This window comes from Apium graveolens, chromosome 6 (assembly GCF_009905375.1).
Source record: "Apium graveolens cultivar Ventura chromosome 6, ASM990537v1, whole genome shotgun sequence".
Classification (NCBI taxonomy): Eukaryota; Viridiplantae; Streptophyta; class Magnoliopsida; order Apiales; family Apiaceae; genus Apium; species Apium graveolens.
Window position 1 is genome coordinate 128683571 of NC_133652.1, and position 19833 is coordinate 128703403.

General features: G+C 33.8%; 3 protein-coding genes and 1 long non-coding RNA gene across 4 annotated transcripts; 2 read left to right on the forward strand and 2 right to left on the reverse strand.

The window, feature by feature from the left end:
* The first annotated feature begins 2252 nt into the window (after nt 1–2252).
* Nucleotides 2253–4337, forward strand: LOC141667759 (uncharacterized). Its single transcript, XR_012552766.1, has 3 exons — nt 2253–2341; nt 3728–3956; nt 4053–4337. It is a non-coding gene; the product is annotated as an uncharacterized LOC141667759 (long non-coding RNA).
* Nucleotides 4338–5893: 1556 nt separating this feature from the next.
* Nucleotides 5894–6988, reverse strand: LOC141668345 (metalloendoproteinase 5-MMP-like). Its single transcript, XM_074475198.1, has one exon. It carries the CDS (start codon nt 6940–6942, stop codon nt 5995–5997), a length of 948 nt encoding a protein of 315 aa, XP_074331299.1. The 5' UTR covers nt 6943–6988; the 3' UTR covers nt 5894–5994.
* A 4572-nt stretch (nt 6989–11560) lies between these two features.
* LOC141668136 (putative 3-hydroxyisobutyrate dehydrogenase-like 2, mitochondrial) lies at nt 11561–12844 on the forward strand. Its single transcript, XM_074474840.1, has one exon. The coding sequence runs from the start codon at nt 11671–11673 to the stop codon at nt 12592–12594; it is 924 nt and encodes a 307-aa protein (XP_074330941.1). The 5' UTR covers nt 11561–11670; the 3' UTR covers nt 12595–12844.
* Nucleotides 12845–17675: 4831 nt separating this feature from the next.
* LOC141665442 (protein FAR1-RELATED SEQUENCE 5-like) lies at nt 17676–19013 on the reverse strand. The gene has a single exon (XM_074471425.1). The coding sequence runs from the start codon at nt 19011–19013 to the stop codon at nt 17676–17678; it is 1338 nt and encodes a 445-aa protein (XP_074327526.1).
* Between the last annotated feature and the right edge of the window lie 820 nt (nt 19014–19833).

Sequence of the window (19833 nt, forward strand, 5' to 3'; positions counted from 1 at the left end):
AAGATATAAGATATCCAACCTTAGACCTTCTCAATTGAAAATGTTGCAGTTGCAGCTAGCTTCACAATTAAATTATTTTTTTCAGTAATTGGTCTGTAACTTGTATGTAGTAGCGTATCCATTTAACACCTTCAATGACGTGCCTTAATTTAATACTGTAAGAATTAAGAACATGCGTTAACGTTTGTAATATAGCATTCTATATATATGCTATATCGAGAAGGGTTAGCCAAAATATGTATTGACGCAGCCGTAAAATCTTCGGCCGATAGTCTATTTGCACGTTGGAAATACACAAATAGCACATACTTGCTCTTTCTGGTTCCAAATTTCACGCAGAGTACACACACTAACAGTCTAACCACGGTAACACACTCATATAAACGTAATTCAGCAGGGTTGATCCGCACGTTTGAGGAAAGAATCACATGTTCGCCCTGTTATTCATGGGTCCTCGCATGGTTGCTGCTACGGCTGCCTACGGCATACCTATATATTATGGTTACACACCAAAACCAGATATTATATGGAAATTTTTGCATGCTTTATTCATAAAATAGGAAAAAGTATTATTAATGATGATGGCTATATTATACCATATGCCTAAAACATTCCCTTGCAGTTGCCCAACAAGAGACCTTAGCGCTGCGTCTGGACAATTCGTGTAAAAATTATATTTCAGTTCTGAAATATTAATTGAATCTGTTTCATAGCTTGTCTCATTTATAGGCGACACTATCCCATTCATTATAATAATTATATTATCGAATATATAAATTATGCCTTGAATTTCAAGCTTAATATTATAGAGGAATGCATAAAATGTAAGTCAACTCATAAATACAGGTTATGATATCTAAATTAAATAGCTAGAGTGTTGATGATATATTATCATATATTTTCCTAAAACATTTTCTTGCTTATAAGCATAAAGTTGAAAGTGATAGGAGTCTCAAGACGTTTAATTAGGTTTTCTTCTGTGAGCTAGACGCAACAAAACAGATAGCTCTAAAGTAATATTTGAAATGAAATAAAAGTATACACAATTGCACCATTAAAAATAAATATTCAGCATCTCTCGCTTAGTTGGACAAACAGAGATAGTTCGTGCGTGTATGTGTGTGTTTTTTTCATTATATATAAACGTTTTGGGAGATTGGCGATTTGGGGGTGTATTATTTCATCTTCTGGGCCGGCTGCTGGCTGATCACTTGTACATGAACAGCCCATAGGTACAGGTTGAAACATTGACAATGGGGAGTATCAAAATTCAGAACCTCATGTACATAGACTGGGTGGCGGGCCCGGCTTTACAACTTAAAATCGTAATTCTTGCATTTACCAAATCTTGATTTGTAATGATGCTGACCCTCGATTAGAAAAAAGATATGCAGTATACAGTACGTATTTTATTACTGAGGATCTACATCTTAAACTGATTTTGTATAATGTTTACTTTAAAATGTGAAATAAGTGCACTCGAAGTCTATAATGCCCTAACAGAAAATGAAGATAAAGTTGAAGAACCTTTATTTATATATAACAGAGAAATAAAATATGAACACGGCATATTATTCTATTTTCTTAATACAGACGTAATATAAATAAATAGAAAGTGAATAACCAGAGGGGCTAAAAATAAGAGCCACGTTGAAAACTAACTCTCCTAATGTAACTACACGTCTGAGACTTATTTCTTCGGTTCCTACATTAACTTCACGACACAAAAGACCAGCTCAACTACCTAACTCAACTACCTAACTGATGTCTGACTATTACAAATAAACCACTACAAGAATTCCCACTTATACCAACGAAAATGGTAAAGAAAACAAATCCGTTAGTAATTACCAACGGATTGTCAACGGGACTCAGAAACTTTTAACACTATGCTAACTGATTAGTAATGGATTACTAACAAATATTTACTAACGAATATTTTTGTTAGAAAAATAGGCGCCGAAATTTCCCGTCACACGATACCAACGGAGAGCGTAATGACATGCCAACGGACGTTCAACTTTGCTTTTGGTGTGCATTCCGTTAATATTTCGTTGTAATATTAGATCGGTTAAAAATATGTCTATTACTATTCCGTTGGTATGTCCAGTGACTTTGTTATTATTCTGTTGGTATATTAAATCTATATATTTAATGCCACCTACCTTGATATATCCTCTATTTTTTGGCCGATATATTCAGTCTCTCATATTTATTAATAATAACCTACTTTATCTATTTCTCTTAAATTTTGTACTCGGCAGATCTAAACAAAACTACCAATCTTCTTTCCAAACATTTAACACAAACTCTTCACAAATTTTTTTCTGCCATCAGCAAGGTTAGTTGTTCTACACCAATAATCTGTATATGTTAGCGTTTATATGAACATAATTAATGATCAATAGCATATCTTTTTTTGTTAATGTTGTGCATGCATGTTAATTATTTTTAATTGGCAAAAGTGCATGTTAATTAATATTACCTAATATATATTAATCTTTTTACAAGTATGACAAAATGAAGTTATCATAAAATAAAATGTCATGCTAGTCACAAACAAGATTCTGTGTTGTTAAATTAGTTCATTAGCTCGGTCCTTGGATCCATATAATTACATTTTCCTTATTAGCATTTGATTTTATGATTTTCTTTTGACAAATCCAATAATGAATAATGAATGATTAAAAGGATCTAGTGTAGGTCTGTCAATGGATCGGGTTTGGATCAGATCGGCTTAAATCCATATTCATATTTATTTATTTTTTCGGATTCGGATCGGACCGGCTCCGGATATTTTATAGGCCGATCCATTCGGATCACGAATTTCGGATCAGATATTCGCTCCAGTTATGTATATTTATTTTTTTAACTTCAATTATTACAAAATCTATATAAAATTGAAAAATATTAAAATACATGCAGAATATAACGAAGTCCAAAGATAGATTACCAACTAAAATATTTATAAATCTCATATTGATGTGTCAACTAGTAGTTTGACAACTATTTCTTACTAGTGTCTAATCTCATATTGATGTGTCAGTTTTTTTAAAAAAATATTTATAAATGATCTAACTCTACGAATATTAAGATCTATATATTTAAGTGTCATGACAAAATTGGTGTGTTATTTTCACGATCAACTAGTGGTTGACTAGTACTTCTTACTAGTGTTTAATCTCATATTAATTTTTTATTTTTTGAAAAATATTCATGAATGATCCAACCGTACAGCTGTCAAGATTTAAATATTTTGGTAATATGATAAAAATTTTGGGAAAAAATAAATGTATTTGAATTACAATTTTAACTGTCAACCAGTAATTTAATCTTGCTTACTTTAACAAATAAGTTATAATTTAACTTAACCCCAAATTTCACTCCACGCTCTTATCGGTAGTTCTTATGACAAAATCACGATTCCATTTTTTTAATTAAAATATCGAGTTGTTAACATAAATTATAAAGTTTAAATTATTATTATAATTTTTTAGTTTATGATAATTTAATTATATAATTTGTGTCCTAGAAATTAGAAAGAATTGTAATTTTAATAACAACGTAAAAATATTTTATAATAATATGTTTTATAAATTTATTACATCTTTAAACTAAATATTTAATATTTTGAGAAACATATCCCACGAAACTAATAAATGAGATGTTAGAATAATTTCTGAAAATGTCTATAATTTTTTATTAAAAATATTGGTTGCAAATGTAGATGATATGTTAATATTGGAAAGCCCAATCTCTGTCCCATTACAAAGCTCATCTCTATACATCAAGCAGCAAACCCTAATTCATTTATATCTCCTCTTTCCCCTGTTCGGCATGACAGCCTCTTTCCACTCCATACTGCAACCCACTTCCCTTCTCTTTTTCTCTTTGATCGTCGTCGCGTCGCCTCGCCCAATTCAAACCCCCTTTTCGTACTCCTCCAATATCAAATGGTAAGATTTGTCATCTCACATATTCGTTTACCAATCTTTATTATTATATGTATGTGTGTATAATTATATGTATATATATATAATTGGCGATTGCAGGCCTCCAAATAAGAAAAAGTCTCTCATACCTCCTCCAAGCATGCCAAATCCGGATTCAACTCGCTCTTGCTTGAAAGCAAAACAAGAAGTTCCATAACTTGTGGAGGAGGGTCAATTTGCTCCTGGTTGCAGCCATAAATTTTTTTTAAAATAGAGTTGTATGTAGTTATCTGTATGCTGAAGGACTTGTACACAACTATAACTTTAACTGGCTTAGTTGTGTTTTTGACCGGAAAATGTTATGTTTCGTTTATTTTGATCGGAATTGACGATTTTTTATTGAAATGATGTTATTGTCAGTTCAGGATTTTAAAGTAGTTTTCAATTATTTCATGTATAGTAACGAGTTGGAAAATATTTATTTGAGCTTGTTATGGTTCCCCCAAGTTTGCCGGAACTCGGAATCTTACCGGTAGATGAAATTTCTTTTTAGTTTTTGGCTAGATTTTTTTTAAAACAAATGTTTGTTAATTCAACCGTGTAGTGGCAACGGATTTTATCGTTTCCATAGTGTTGCTAATGGATTTATCATTGAAAATTTGTCACTTAATTTAACAACGAATATTACGTTATTATAAGGTTGTTATTAGTAGCAACAAAATAATCGTTATTATAGGGTTGCTATTAGTACTAACGGAATAATTTGTCACTAAGTAGTACTAACGGAATAATCTGTCACTAAGTTGGTCGGGATATGGTCGTGGTCTCAAACAGGAATTCTGTTGTTAGTCTGTTATTATTCCGTTGTTAAATTTAGTAACGAAAACAAATTTATTGGCAGTGATTTCCCCACGACGTTTCCTCCAATGGAATATTTTAGTTGTTATTCCGTTGGTAGAGAGTTTTACCAACGAATGTCTATAACATAACAACGACATTTTATGTTGTTAAAACCGGATATTCTTGTAGTGAACGAAACAATTTATTTAAAATAATTAAATAAATAAATAAATTAAAATAAGTTTAAGATTATTTTTCCAACAAAAGTTAAAGCAAAAAAATATTTTGGAACTTGTAAACCGGATAAACACATGAGTAATGCTATGTAACCCAAAACTCGTACCAAAATAGTTACAAAGTGACGTGACATGACACGTGTTTAAATATAATTTGTAGGTACATATGAATGCACGCGGGGTCCTATATTATTATTAGGAAAGTTATCATTTATAAAGTATTTGGAAACAATTTTTGTAATAATATTTGGGGTCTCTAGCATTTTTCATACATGATATAATGAATCTGATGAATGGGGGTTGAAAACGAGGACATATTTGTGACCAAACAATTTACGATCAATTTTTTTTCCGATAACATGACTTGATTTTACATCATGATAAGTGGGGTCAATAATAAGTAATTCAGATTTTATAAACAATCAATAATGTCAGTTGTTTGGGTTCCTTCATCTAATTGTAAAGCGATGGGGACCATTTGTGACCATTTTTTCCGAGTATTTAATACCTTTTTCTCCTAGTATGATCGGAGTTTCTAGTTTCATGTGATCAGCACGAATCGACAAAGAGACATATGGACCTAAATATTGTTATAAAAATTGTTCACAAATATTTTGTAAGTGGTAATTTTTCTAATAATAATATGGGACCCCACGTACATTCATATATATCCACAAATTATATTTAAACACGTGTCCTGTCACGTCACTTTATAACTATTTTGGTACGAGTTTTGGATTACGTAGCATTACTCGTCATGTATACTATCACAAACAATGGATATATTTCAACCACCTTATAAAAGAGTATAAATTGTTTGTAAGAATAGCGAGACATATGGTACATAAATAGCTTATAAACAAGTTCAGGCCATATCTAAAAATAAAATCATATGAAAAAATTAAATAATTTCGTCAGCTTAATTAATTAGTACAAACTAAGCGCCAATTAAGCAATTAACCTAAGGGGACTCCATATTTAAAACTTCAAACAGTGTGATATAACTCTTTGATTCCTTGAACATCGTCCCCGTGCAAATCTTTGGTCATTCCATCTGAAACCGAAGGGTACATAATTGCACCTTCAACTGAGCTATGTTCGAGTCCTAAAAGGTGCCCTATTTCATGCAGTGCAACCGTCTCCATGTCTATATGTCCTTCCATTGGCCCAATTGACCATGGCTCATCTGCATCTAGATGCAAACTTCCTCTGGTTGGTGGCGAAGCATGCCCCAAAACTCCGTAAGGTCCATCAAAAGGAAATCCATCACCATGATCACGGCTGTGAAAACCAATAGTGATGTCAGCTGTAGTATTACATAATGCTGATATGTTATTCTCAATTCGAGTAAATGTAAAATGTGTAGCAGAAGCCCATTTCTCAAAAGCTCGTGATATCGCGGTGGCGGCTTCTGCAGGAGTGTTGTTTTCAAATACAAAAGTAAGATTGGTTTTAGAGGCTGGCCATTTTGGTGAACCACTAAAGAATTTGTAATGAGAGACTGTACGATGATGGTGGTGGTGCGTTCTTTTACGTGCTGCTCGCATACGGCTGTGACCATTAATGATATCAGAGACGCCACATCGAGGCAACATCATGCTTGCCACAGTTTTAGCATCCAAGATTCCTGTGGCCTTGAGGTGATAATTGAGTTGGTAGGTTCTAATTGCAGACTCAAGTGCATCATCGAAAATATGGTCATTGTTAATATTGTCTTCAGACTCGAGACTTTGAACGTTTGGATTATGAATGTTGGAGTTAATGTAACCAAATTTAGAGAGATATTGCTTGAGCTGATTGAGGCCTTGTGGTTTATCACCCTTTTGAGAACCTTGCAAATTCTTAAGAAACTCGAAAGGTGAAGGATGCGCATCAGAAAGAAGAGCAAAGAGTAATATGCAGGAAAATAAATATTGAAATGAAGCAAGCGCCATTACTAGAATAATCAGATGATTAGATAGATAGAAAGATTAGGGTAGGATGGAGAGAGTTGAGGTATACCATTTGTTGCAAGTGTTTACTCTATTTATACTACTTGAGATCTCTAATTCCAAACATACTAATAATACCATCGCTTTCCTTGTGTTTTCCTTGTGCATTATAGAAAACTTATATGACCAAAGCTAGAAAACATAGTTTATAAAGTATAACTCAATACCACACATGAATATTTGTCTGCATAATTGACTTAGATTTGCGCATGAGGTTTTCACTACTGAGCGTCAAGGTTGTACATTTTCACCTTACTATTATATAAGGAATTACATGCATAATTTTTTAAAATATTATATACTCCCTCCGTCCCAATTTATCTCTTGTTTGACTTTTTGCGATCAAATTGACCGAACTTTGACCAAAAATTTCACATAGTACGTTATCGAAAATATTTATAAAAATTATATCATTAGAAAGTATGTTTAATCTACTTTAATATGTATTTTTCAGTTTTTCAAAATAATGAAAAAATAATTTTTTTATTTACGGTCAAAGTTAGTCAATTTGACCATCAAAAGTCAAACAAGACAGATAAATTGGGACGGAGGGAGTATCATATATATTGTATATTGTATATCTTAATCTCATTATTAATTTTATAATTGTTAAAAGTTTTATTTATATATCAATTCTACATTATATTAAAACAAAATACATTAAAACAAAATACAGCGCACATCATTCTAAATTATGTGTCAACCTCTTCTTTAAGCACTTACATCATCAAATCTTAATCTTATGTGTCAAACTCTTATTAATTTTGGCTATATCATTTTCAACTAACAATTCTCTTCTCATTTAATTTACCTTCAATTTTTCTCTCTCTTTCATTTATTATCTCCATTAATTCTCTCTCTTATCCATTTCTCATATTTTCTTACCCATTTTTCATTCTCTTTCTTTCTCATTTTTATATTCTTAAATTAATAATTTTTAATAGTTTCATTTTCTTCACTAATTTTATTTTATTCAAAATTAATTTTAGTTACACAAATATCAATTATTATATTTTTTGTATTTAATAAAAAGTTGATAATTAATATTTATACTTTGGGTAATGTCATTTTTTAAGTTTTTATATTTATATTTTATTCTATTCCCATTAGTATGTAATAAAAATATTGTATTAATATATATTATTCAAATTAAGCTATTTCAAAATAATTTTTTAAAAAATAATTATAATATAATCGAGTATCGGTCCGGGAACTAATCTAGAACTTTATTAATGACGCTCGTGCATATATAATAAATATATATAATTACTAACACATTTTCTTTCTATTTGAAAAAAAGGACCATTTATATATCAAATGTTTTAAGGGTGAAAAGCAAGTTCCTTTAAGAACGAAGACTTTAATCAGTAGTACTGCAGATTCTCGCACGGCGTTACGTTAAAGAGGGACAGATTAATTAATATTATAAGTTTATGTACAAAGTGCAACAATTTTTTTGACCGTCGTGGTAAACGTTTAGTTGATGAACACTGCCATTATTTCACACTGTGTCAGACTGACTTAAGAAAGCAAGAGAGGCAACTATGTAATATTTTTATTATTAAAATTGTCAAAGATTGAGAGCCGGCTGCCAAATGTTTTTGTTTTTGTAATTTAGGACAGTAATTCGGGAAGGTCGGCGTCAAGCCATCGTCGATTTTAAAAACTAAATATTATAATAGAAAATTTAAAAAACTTTCTTCTCATTAAACATTTTTATTCTAATAAATCGCTCTCTCACTATTCACAAATTCAATATTATAAAATTATATTATTAATTAGTCAACAATCAATATAATATTTTTCCCATTTAATAATATAAAATTTTGAGAAAATTACAAAATTGATTGAAACGACATGAGTGACGTCACATCACCGTACTCATAATCTCTTTTACATAGATATAATATAACGATATAATAATTTTAAAAATTATTGAGATTATGTATTTATAGATACTTGTCTTTCTAATATTTCATACGCTAAAAATTAAAAGAACAATTTTAGAAAAATATAATTTAGTAAGTTGATTTTAGGTAAAAGAGAAGAAATGACATTAAAAAGGAAATTTAGGAGAAAATCAGGATGGTAAGTGGATTTAAAGAGAAACTAAAAATTCTAGGATAAAATCATGATGATAAGTTGATTTCAAAAACGTTAATGGAAGATATTATAGAAATTTAAGGAAATATTACGAAAGATGATAAATATTTATGAATATTTGTTGTGACACCCTCAATCTCGGGGTTAGAAAATGAGGACCCACACACAATTAAACTAAGAATACATAAGCATAAACCTCAATTAACTAATAACAGGATCAAACAGAATTAAATTTGAGACAAGATTACAACTACCAACCAGATAATATATATTACAACCCAAAATCATATTTTATTTACACAATCGATTCCGACTTGGAACCAACAAATAGCCCATTGTATCTTTACAAACTTTCCGACTAAGCGCTTGCTCACACACAACCTGTACTACCTGCTCTGACATCTAGAAGCCTACAACACGGTAGGGACCACCAGGTACGCTCTTACGAGCAGTGCGCCTAAGTCTGACCATCTTCTTGCTTAACTGTCATGGTTAGAACAGAGCAAAATATATCAGTATAAACCTCAGTAAGTAACTAAATGACAGTTTTATAATGCAATAATCAATATCTATCCATAATTACCTTTAAGGCATTCTCTTTTAAAACTCTAGGTGGCAGATTTATGTCTTTGGGCTATGAAAGGGTTATGAAGAAAGGTTTGGCCTTTCAGGAATCAAGGCTCAAGATAGGGTGAACGCTGACATTCATCACAAATCATTAAAAAATCTCAAGGATCTTTCAAATGGAAAGCGAGATTATATTCATCTTTGGGAATCAATTGCATGATTGATAACAATATCAGAATAAGAATCAGGGTTCACAAGTTGTATGCTAATCAATATCACAATCAACTCATTTTAAAACATTATAAGCCATTTCATTTTCAAAGAAGCAATTTGCTAAAGCAATGTATTCAATATCTTTTATAAAGTGACAGGGAACCCTTGATTGGACTACTTTAACTTTCATAAATAATAATACGTGTGATCAGCCCGTACCGATCTCCATCTGGTCGTTAAGGTACCTAGGACATAATTTCAGCCTTAAATTGGACTAACTCCGCTAGTCTCTTATATGACTGGACTAGTCACACTAGTCTCTTACGTCTCAATCCAATCCACGAGGAATTCATTGGGAAAACCTTGTGTTGGACAGAAAGGTTTTACTAAATTCATTTTATCATTGCCAAGAATATGAAATCATTCGGATTCTTTCAAATCAAAAATTATTATTAAGTTCAATTTTAGGGATTCAAAGAAATCAATTGGATCAAGGCAATCAAATGCCAATGCTATGGTCAAGATCAAATGACAATCAAAGATCGTAAGTTAGGGAATCAGATCAGTCGTAGAGATCATTACGGAATAAGGTATACAAAGGAAAGATATAGGTTAATCAAAACAATGCGCAAAGGAATTCAAAAGGGTTCTTATATAGTTAACAAGAATTCAAGATATCCAAATGAATCAGTAGGTAATCAAGGTATCAATCAACAGGTTTATAGTAAAGGTTTGAACAATAATCATATCAAGTCGTTACAAGAACACTATCAAGGTGTTTCAAGGAAACAATAACGGGTATGGTACAAGAATCAAAATCAAGGTTCAAAAATCAATAACAGGTTATCACAAGTGTTATAAAAGATCAATATTCTATCATGGCATCAACAATATCATTTCAATACATAACTTATACAAGTAGGCAGAGTTACTTGCCTGAATTCGCTTTCCTATTTTATAAGGGTTGAACTACTGCCACCTAGTACACTTTTCTCTTTCCTAACCTGAATGCCTTCACGCTCCGAATCTAAAGTCCAACATGTAAAAAAAATGGGTACTGGATAGTATCAGTTCTCCAGGGTTAGTTTAGCATCATTGTAAATCATCATTGTAAATCATATGCAAATTACCCATTTATCAACATACATATTCATCATCTGCACACCCCAAAAATATATAAATATAAAAAATTAATTGCAAAAAAACTAAATAAAATCGAATATGAATGAACAAAAAACGCGGTCAGATACACTGGTAAAGAATCATTGTTTCACATCAAAATTAATTAAGGAATTGACAGACTAATGAATTATCTCGCTATTTCGTATTTTCATGAACCTTAACCCTACTAAAAACCCGAAATAAAATTCTAATTACATCGAAATTATGAATCTTGTAGGAGAAACGTGGGTGAAATCGATGAAAATAAGATGGAATCGGGTTGTAGCAGTGTAATCGTCATCAAATCGCCTATTAATCATTACATAATTGTGTTTAAAATGAATAAGTGTATAACGGGTTCGTTTTCGGGTTTTAACTAATCTCAGACCTTCCGCGAATATTAAGGGCGGAAGCATTTTAAGGATATTTTAATTTTTACCTGTGAACAGCTATTATGCGCGGAAACACTATTGTTCCGCGAATATTATGCACGAAACATGATATTTTTTTAAAAAAATCCGGGTCAGCCTGGCACATGATAAGTGATTATCAGTTCATCACTGTTAACTGTTAAGCGGATTCTTTCTCCCCCTCTCTCTCCTGCAGACCCCCAAAACACACTGATCAATGAATACTAATTACCCAGCGCCCATTCTTCCAGGCAAAACACGCATAGGCTGGATTGGCATAGGCGTGATGGGCTCCGCCATGGCGGGTCGTCTCCTCGCCGCCGGCCACACTCTCACCATTTACTCCCGAACCCCTTCTAAAGCCCTTCAACTCCAATCCCAAGGTGCCCGTATTGCTGATTCCTTCTCCGATCTTGCTAAAACAAGTGATGCTATTTTTACTATGGTGGGACACCCATCAGATGTAAGACAAATTGTCTTAGAGAACTCAACTGGTCTTTTACCTCATTTGAATCCCAACACTGTTTTAATTGATCATACTAGTAGTCATCCTTTGCTTGCTAAAGAAATTTGTGATGCTGTTAAGGAAAAGAATTGTTATTCTATTGACGCACCCGTTTCGGGTGGTGATAGTGGAGCTAGGGAGGGTAGGTTGGCTATTTTTGCGGGTGGAGAGGATAGTGTTGTTGAGTGGCTTTCGCCTTTGTTTGAGGTGATGGGGAGGGTTACTTATATGGGGTGCAGTGGGAATGGACAGAGTTGTAAGATTGCGAATCAGATTGTGGTTGGAGGGAATTTGCTTGGTTTGAGTGAAGGGTTAGTGTTTGCGGATTGTTCTGGGGTGGGTAAGAGGGAGATTTTGGAGGCGGTGAGGGGTGGTGCTGCGGGGTCGATGGTAATGGAGTTGTTTGGGGAGAGGATGATTGAGAGGGATTTTAAGGCGGGCGGGTTTGTTGAGTACATGGTTAAGGATTTGGGAATGGGAGTTGATGTTGTGGACGGGCAAGAAAGTGAGAAAGTTGTGGTGTTACCAGGGGCTGCATTGTGTAAGCAACTGTTTTCGGGTATGGTTGCTAATGGGGATGGCAAGCTTGGTACACAGGGGCTTATTACTGTTATTGAAAGGATTAATGGAAAGTGATGTGGGTCGTTTATGGAGGTTGATTATGTTGTAAATTGTAATGATTCAACAACGAAGTATGTTTACTGGTTCAGTATAATGTGTAGCTGGAGTTTGTTTGTAAGAGCTCTCATGTTGATATATAATAGGTTTGTTGTTTATCTACTAAATATTGAACTTGTATGAATTGATGCCTCCTTGAGAATCTTGATATGTTAGCAATTCAGGGAGTTTATTGAAGATGATTAATGCTTTTTATTTTTAAGTATTATCCTTTTCTTTATAGACATATACCAGCATTTTCCTGAAAATCCATTGAAAAACCTCGTTGATAGCTGCACAACCTATGAAGTTGTTTAACATTCTATCCGAAAAAATTTATGAAAGTAATATGATACAGTTTGTATCACTTCTGTTATAAAGTTATAGCAACAGGACGATGAACAATGCTTACTCCACTGTAATATGCAGAGTTTCTGAGTTTGTTTGTGTTAAATATAATGTCAATTTGCTCCTTGTCCTTGAGATGTAGAACTGATATAGTTTGATATCTGTCAGTATTTTTAAGAAAAATGTTAGAAACGAACGAATCCATGAGACTGTTGGAGAAGGTCACTGCTTCTAACTTCCACCTTAAATCTATAGAGAGAAATTTGATAAAATTACAATCCTCTTTAATGTTAATCTTAAGCTGATGGTATCATTTTTGCACAAAAGCCTAGTAAGAGTGATTGTGTTTTGTAATCTCTTGGACTTCTTCCAAGATATTCTTCTCCTTTATTCTCCGAAGTTCAGATCCTTATTTTAAGGTGATATCGAGTTTTACACCAGTGGTTTTAGATCCATTGCAAGCCTTTGTTCACCGGATCTTTAAAGTTCATTGTGGTTTTTCTTGGCTGGGCAGTTCCCATCATGAACATCCAAACCAGGTGAACAGATGTTCCCCACCAGCCTCACTTATTTTCATCGAACTTGACTCCCTTCATACTTGCACGCGAGTCTGCACGAAGTCCTGTGGACAAAATTTTCATCATAATTTACAACTCCCACAATGTGTGTGTGACACTGATTGGTCCTGCACCATATATTACTACCATGTTCTTGGATAACAAACTTGCAAGCTAACCAGGTTAAAAGTACAATTGTATACGAAAATATGTAAAACAAAACTAATCTTGGCACTTCACAGTTCACTCTTTCTCTCTTCTTTTTTAAATTTAAACATATAAAGTCGTTTATATGGTAGTTCATAGAGCATTTTTTACCTTGAAATTTGTTTTCCAGTTTCTCCGGTTATCCTATGTTTGATTATATGCACTTTAAAATTTGGGTCCCTGTCCACGGCCATAGTTGGATAGGACCCCTTACGATCAATAAATCAGGACCATTAAAACGGTAAACGTAAGGCCGGGATCCGCTACTGCCGCTAAATTTCTCATTACGACAGTTGCCCACATACTCCATTTTTCTTTTTGCCATTTTTCTATATTAATTCATTTATCAATGTTTTTTTATCTACATAAATATTAAGATATTATTCTTAATATTTCTGATTAAAGATTGTATATTAAAAAATACTATAAAATATTTTTATAATATTATTAAATATTATATTTAATATTTAATATTTTAAAGTATTGAAACATTAAAATGAAATTAATATATTCAAATATTTAATAATAAATATTAAAATAATAAATGAAAATATTTTGATATTTAAATATTTTAATTATTCAATATTTTTAATAATAAATGAAAATATTTGAATATTTGAAAATATTAATAATGTTAAATATTATATCGAATATTAAATAAATATGAATCTACTACCGCAATGTTTCATTGTGTCAGCTGCAATGAAGCATTGTGGTAGTCGTTTTTCTTTACACAGATATATGCAGAAACTAACCTAAAACTCAAAAACACACATAACAGAGGCGATTCTTGGCGATTGAACAATCTCCTATATACATACACTCTGCTTCGTCCTATATATACACACACACTCCCGTTCCCTCTAATCTCAATTGCAAAAAAAGTAATTTTACTTTTTTTTTTAATATTTTAGTCTTCTCAATTGCTTATGAATTATCAAATGAAATTGCTCGTGTTCTTGTACATTACCTTAATGAAAATGTATGCCATGAACGAAATTTGGGCTTCTCAGTGTAGAAATTACTTTAATTTTTTATTGCGGTTATGAATGTGTATTAAAAATTTAGAAAACATGTTTTGTAATCATTTGATTGTGTTGAGATGATATTTTCACGCATTTGTTTATTTTCTTTTTCTTAATTACTGTTTGTTTGGAGTTGTACTGATGTGCTTTTTGGTTTAAAATATTGTAGATACTATGGACATGGAGTGTGGACCTCTTGATCGATCCTTGCTGACTATGCAGGACCGCCATATTAGCAGTCTGATCTGGGAGGGCGGGGACAGGAATACCGTAGATGTTAGACAGCTGACAGCGAGGATGGGTGAGTGGCATATACTTCCAGATCAGTAGGCTCTGTTGGATGCATATGGTTTTGGGGCGTTCGGCAACCCCGGGTGGTTCGGCAGAATGACATCAGACTCATTACGGCTTTGATTAAGAGGTGGAGGCCAGAGACTAACACATTCCATCTGCCGTATGGGGAGATGACTATTACTTTGGAAGATGTTTATATGATTCCGGGATTACCGGTTACTGGCTGTCCTCTCACCCACAGCGAGCTTGAGCACCCGAAGGAGTGGTTCATGAAGAACTGGGAGGATCCGTCTATGTCAGAGCAGGAGCGCAGGGAGTTCTATAAGGATGGGCTGCATTTTAACCAGTTGAGGAACCAGTACGGGGCGAGAGCTGAAACCAGAGATATGGATGCTGCTCAGATTGAGGTGCAGTGCAGAGTGCATACACAGGTTTATATGTTATTTATTATTGGAGGCGTGCTTTTCCCTTCATCTTCGCGGGAAGTGGTGCATCCCCGGTATATGCAGCTGTTGATGTTGGAGTCGAAGATCCGTGATTATGCATGGGGTGTAGCTGTTTTGGCACACTTGTACAGCTCACTGACTTTGACGGCTGATAGGTCTGTTCGCACCTTTAACGGGGTGTAGTCTACTATTGATGTTGTGGGCTTACGAGAGATTGGTACCCGGGAGGCCGGAGATTGCGCCTCAGCAGGAGATTCGGTGGTCGAGGGCGTGCGCGTGGGCCGAGCCAGTGAAGGTTAGTACACGTAACTACCGGGGTGATTTGGATAGTTTACAGCTATACTGGGTGACATGACAGCTGTATGCCAGACTTTACGAGAGAGAGGCTGATCCTGATGATGTTGATGCTACTCATTTCTCGGTGTGCCATCATATGGCTCTTGGTCGTATCCCGCTGGTGGCATTTGAGATCATTGAGTATCAGTATTCTAATAGGGTACTGAGACAGTTTGGGATGTGACAGCATATACCGGATGATCCGTCTGACCACGCTATTCTGAGGTTGGAGAGACAGTCTTCTTTTCACCGGCCTCACCGTCTTGCTATATATCAGCAGTATGTTGCCGAGTGGGAGAGTTATTTTAGTTGGTTTGTTTGTAGTTGGCATGTCAAGGCCATTTATTTTTAAGTTTAGTTTAGTTTGTTTTGGTTTTAGTTGGCATGTCAAGGCCTTTTATTTTTAAGTTTAGTTTGGTTTGGTTTTAGTTGGCATGTCAAGGCCATTTATTTTTAAGTTTAGTTTGGTTTGGTTTTAGTTGGCATATCAAGGCTATTTATTTTTAAGTTTAGTTTGGTTTGGTTTGTTTTTAGTTGGCATGTCAAGACCATTCATTTTTAAGTTTAGTTTGGTTTGGTTTGAAAATTTACAAGTTTTTGGTCGGCTTAAAAATAAATAGGTCATGCCGATTTTTTTATTTTACAGGTTAAGTTTAACTTAAAAACAAATAGGTCGTGTACATTTTTTTTCAAAAAAACTGTCGAAATCTAAAAAATATGTAATAAAAACTATCATTTATTCGATTTGTTTTCATTTAGCATTATTGAAATTTGTTAATATGTACTTTAAAATATTAATGAATTTTAATTAAATATTTTCAATGTTGTTAATGTTAGTACTTGTTGGCATTATTAATAATCCCAAAAAAAGAAGTGACTCCAAAAAAAAATTTTGAAAAAAAATTAATTTTGAAGATTTTTTTTCAAAACTGGGTAGAAAGTTTTCTGTAAAACAGAAAAAGTATTATATAAAAAATAAAACATTTGCAAGTACAGTGACCAATCTGCAAACTCTGGAAAGGTGCCTTAACCCCGCAATGCTTCATTGCGGATGCCGCAATGAAACATTGCGGAAGTAATTCCAGTTTTTCCAAAATTTTGCAGATTGGTCACTCCACTTGCAAATATTTTATTTTTTTTATAATACTTTTTCTGTTTTATTAGAAAACTTTTTGCCCAACTTTGAAAAAAAATCTTCAAAAATAACTTTTTTTCAATTTTTTTTTTCTAGTCACTTTTTTTCGGGATTATTAATAATGCCAACAAGTACTAACATTAACAACATTGAAAATATTTAATTAAAATTCATTAATATTTCAAAGTACATGATATGAAATTACAATCATTTTTTTTCCTTTTTTTCCTAATAATCTCAAGGGACAATTTCTTCTATCATGGCCTTCTTCCCTCGCCCCACAAAAACTGCACTTTCGAAATTGTTTATTTGAACTTGACGTCTCGATACCACTTTTGAATTTACCCGCTTTTGGATGTCCTTTTGTTTGTGACCTTAGGGGATCTAATAACGGATCATCTTCTTCATGATCTTCTTCATCATCACTTTCATAGTCCTCATTTATTTGTTTCTATCTCTCTTCTCCCGGAAAAGACTTAATCCCATACTCATTTTCTCTCTCGATCACGCTCGTCAAGTAATTGTACCGCGGAACGGAGAAACTACCAACAACGTACAAACCTTGGAAAGCTTTACACAATCCACTATATCTTGTCGTTTGAGATTCTACAACATTGCCAAACATCCGAGGGGTACACGGTAGAGGTCCCGCAACTTTGTTTTTGTTTATTGTCCACCTCGTTGTGACAAGATCTGGTGGTATCATCGTCTTTTATTTCTTGTTAAGGTAACAGATCATGTGTCTACAAATCATCCCGGAATGTTCAAATTTTTTACATGTACAAGAATAACTCCCGTCGATGGAAACCGTCAAGAAAAAATTCCTTCTATAAATCTCCGGCAAGGTGGACTTTTCTACCAAATACATCTTTGAAAGATAATCTCCACAACCTTTCATGCTTTTCACAACAAAAGATTGACTTTTTTGAAGCTCTTTTTGAAATCGCTTAAACATCTCTTTTGTGTATATCTTGGAGGCATGTATCTCCATTGACGACTTAGAGAATAGTCTTATTTCCTTGTACTCGGTGTCAAAATCGGCTTGAACCTCCCGTAAATATTGTGACTCCAAAGCTTTTTGTGAATTCTCAATGAATTCTTTCAAACCGGTCAACGCTTTCACATACTCATCAAAAAATGAATTCATAGACTCGCTCCTTGAGGTGGTAGTCATACCGGCAGCAAAATGTTGTTTCGTGAAAGCAAAAACCCATTGTCGTCTATTTGCATACATATCATTTAGCCAATTGTGATTTTCAAGATCATATTTCTCTTTCAAATCCTCCCACCTACCTTCAAATTCCGTTGGTGACAATGACTTGTAGATACATGCATTAAAATCCGTCTTGAACTCCGAGTATTGAGTATACAAAGTAGATAGTTTCTCGGGAAACTTTTTACTAATATGCCACGTACAATATGTATGGTTGGTGTTAGGCATAACCTCGACAATGGCATTACTTAAAGTGATGTCTTGATCCGTAATAATGGTAATATGTGGCTTGTTATCGCCCGCTTCCAACCAAGTCTTCAAAACCCATCTATAAGAAGTCTCTTTCTCGTCCCTTACAAGTGCAAATCCAAACAAAATATTTTGGTAGTGGTGATTCACTCCCGTAATTGGAATAAAAGGCATGTCATACCTATTAGTCCGATATGTCGAGTCGAAAGTTACCACATCTCCAAAATTCTTGTACGCGTTAAGTGAACGAGGATCAACCCACACCAAACCCCTAACCCGATTCTCCTCATCCACATCCACGCGGTAGAAAAAATTCCCATCACTTTGTTTTTGCAAGTCTCGTAACAAAACCAATCCACATTCCGCATCACTGGAATCAAAAACCCGTCTTCGAATGTCACATATTACATTTCGTACGTCTTGAGCGGAAAAACCAACTTTTTCAATACCACCACACGTCTCACTAAGTAAATTCATCACTTTCGGGGTCTCGATACTCGATTTGTTGAATAACTCAATCAAAGATTGGGTAAATGGATCTATGTTGCGCGATCTTTGCATGAATTGTACCTTATCCGATGTAACCATAGCATGATTATGCTCTAGGTTAACTTTGGTTACTTCCCATTTGTTTGAGCTTACTTTGTGAGCAACACATATACGAGCACGACATCTCGAGGTCGTTTCCCTTTAACCCTATCTTCAACTTCTAAGGGTTTTGGGCCCAATCTTCCACCCTGTCGACATATATACAAATGTGGTGATATACCTCCATTTCTTGAATGCCTATGACTACTTCGAATAATTATCTCGAACCCTATATTTCGACCATAACCTCGATAAAAACTTTCCGCTTCATCCAACGAATCAAATATCATACCAACACAAGGAAATACATCATTCATATTTCCAATAAAATTTTCATCATTAATTTTATCATCATCATCATTAAAAGAATCATTACCATCATCGAAATCACCGTGAACATCATGATTCTTCCAACCGAAACCAACATCATTGTTGTCGATATGTTGTGAACTTGATGATTTCATTAACAAAACACCTTAGTAGATTTTACTTAGTGAAAAATGTAGCACTCGACGGATAAGGAATATAGTCCCGACGGATGACTCAATATAGTCCCGACGGATGATGATTTATTATCCATCGAGTGAGTAGCTTGTGTAATAATGAGTCTGTACAACATTTCTGCATACACCTTGTTTAGATTCTGTAGTAGCACTTAAGTCATGTTTACTTTAATTAGATATGCAGAATAGGTTGATTAATTGTACATAGATGATGTCTTGTACTTCTGCATAAATGAAGTGAAGTCAAGTGCCAGATAGCTACCCGACGGATAAACAACAATGCCACTCGACGGATGATCAACAAGGCAACCCGACGG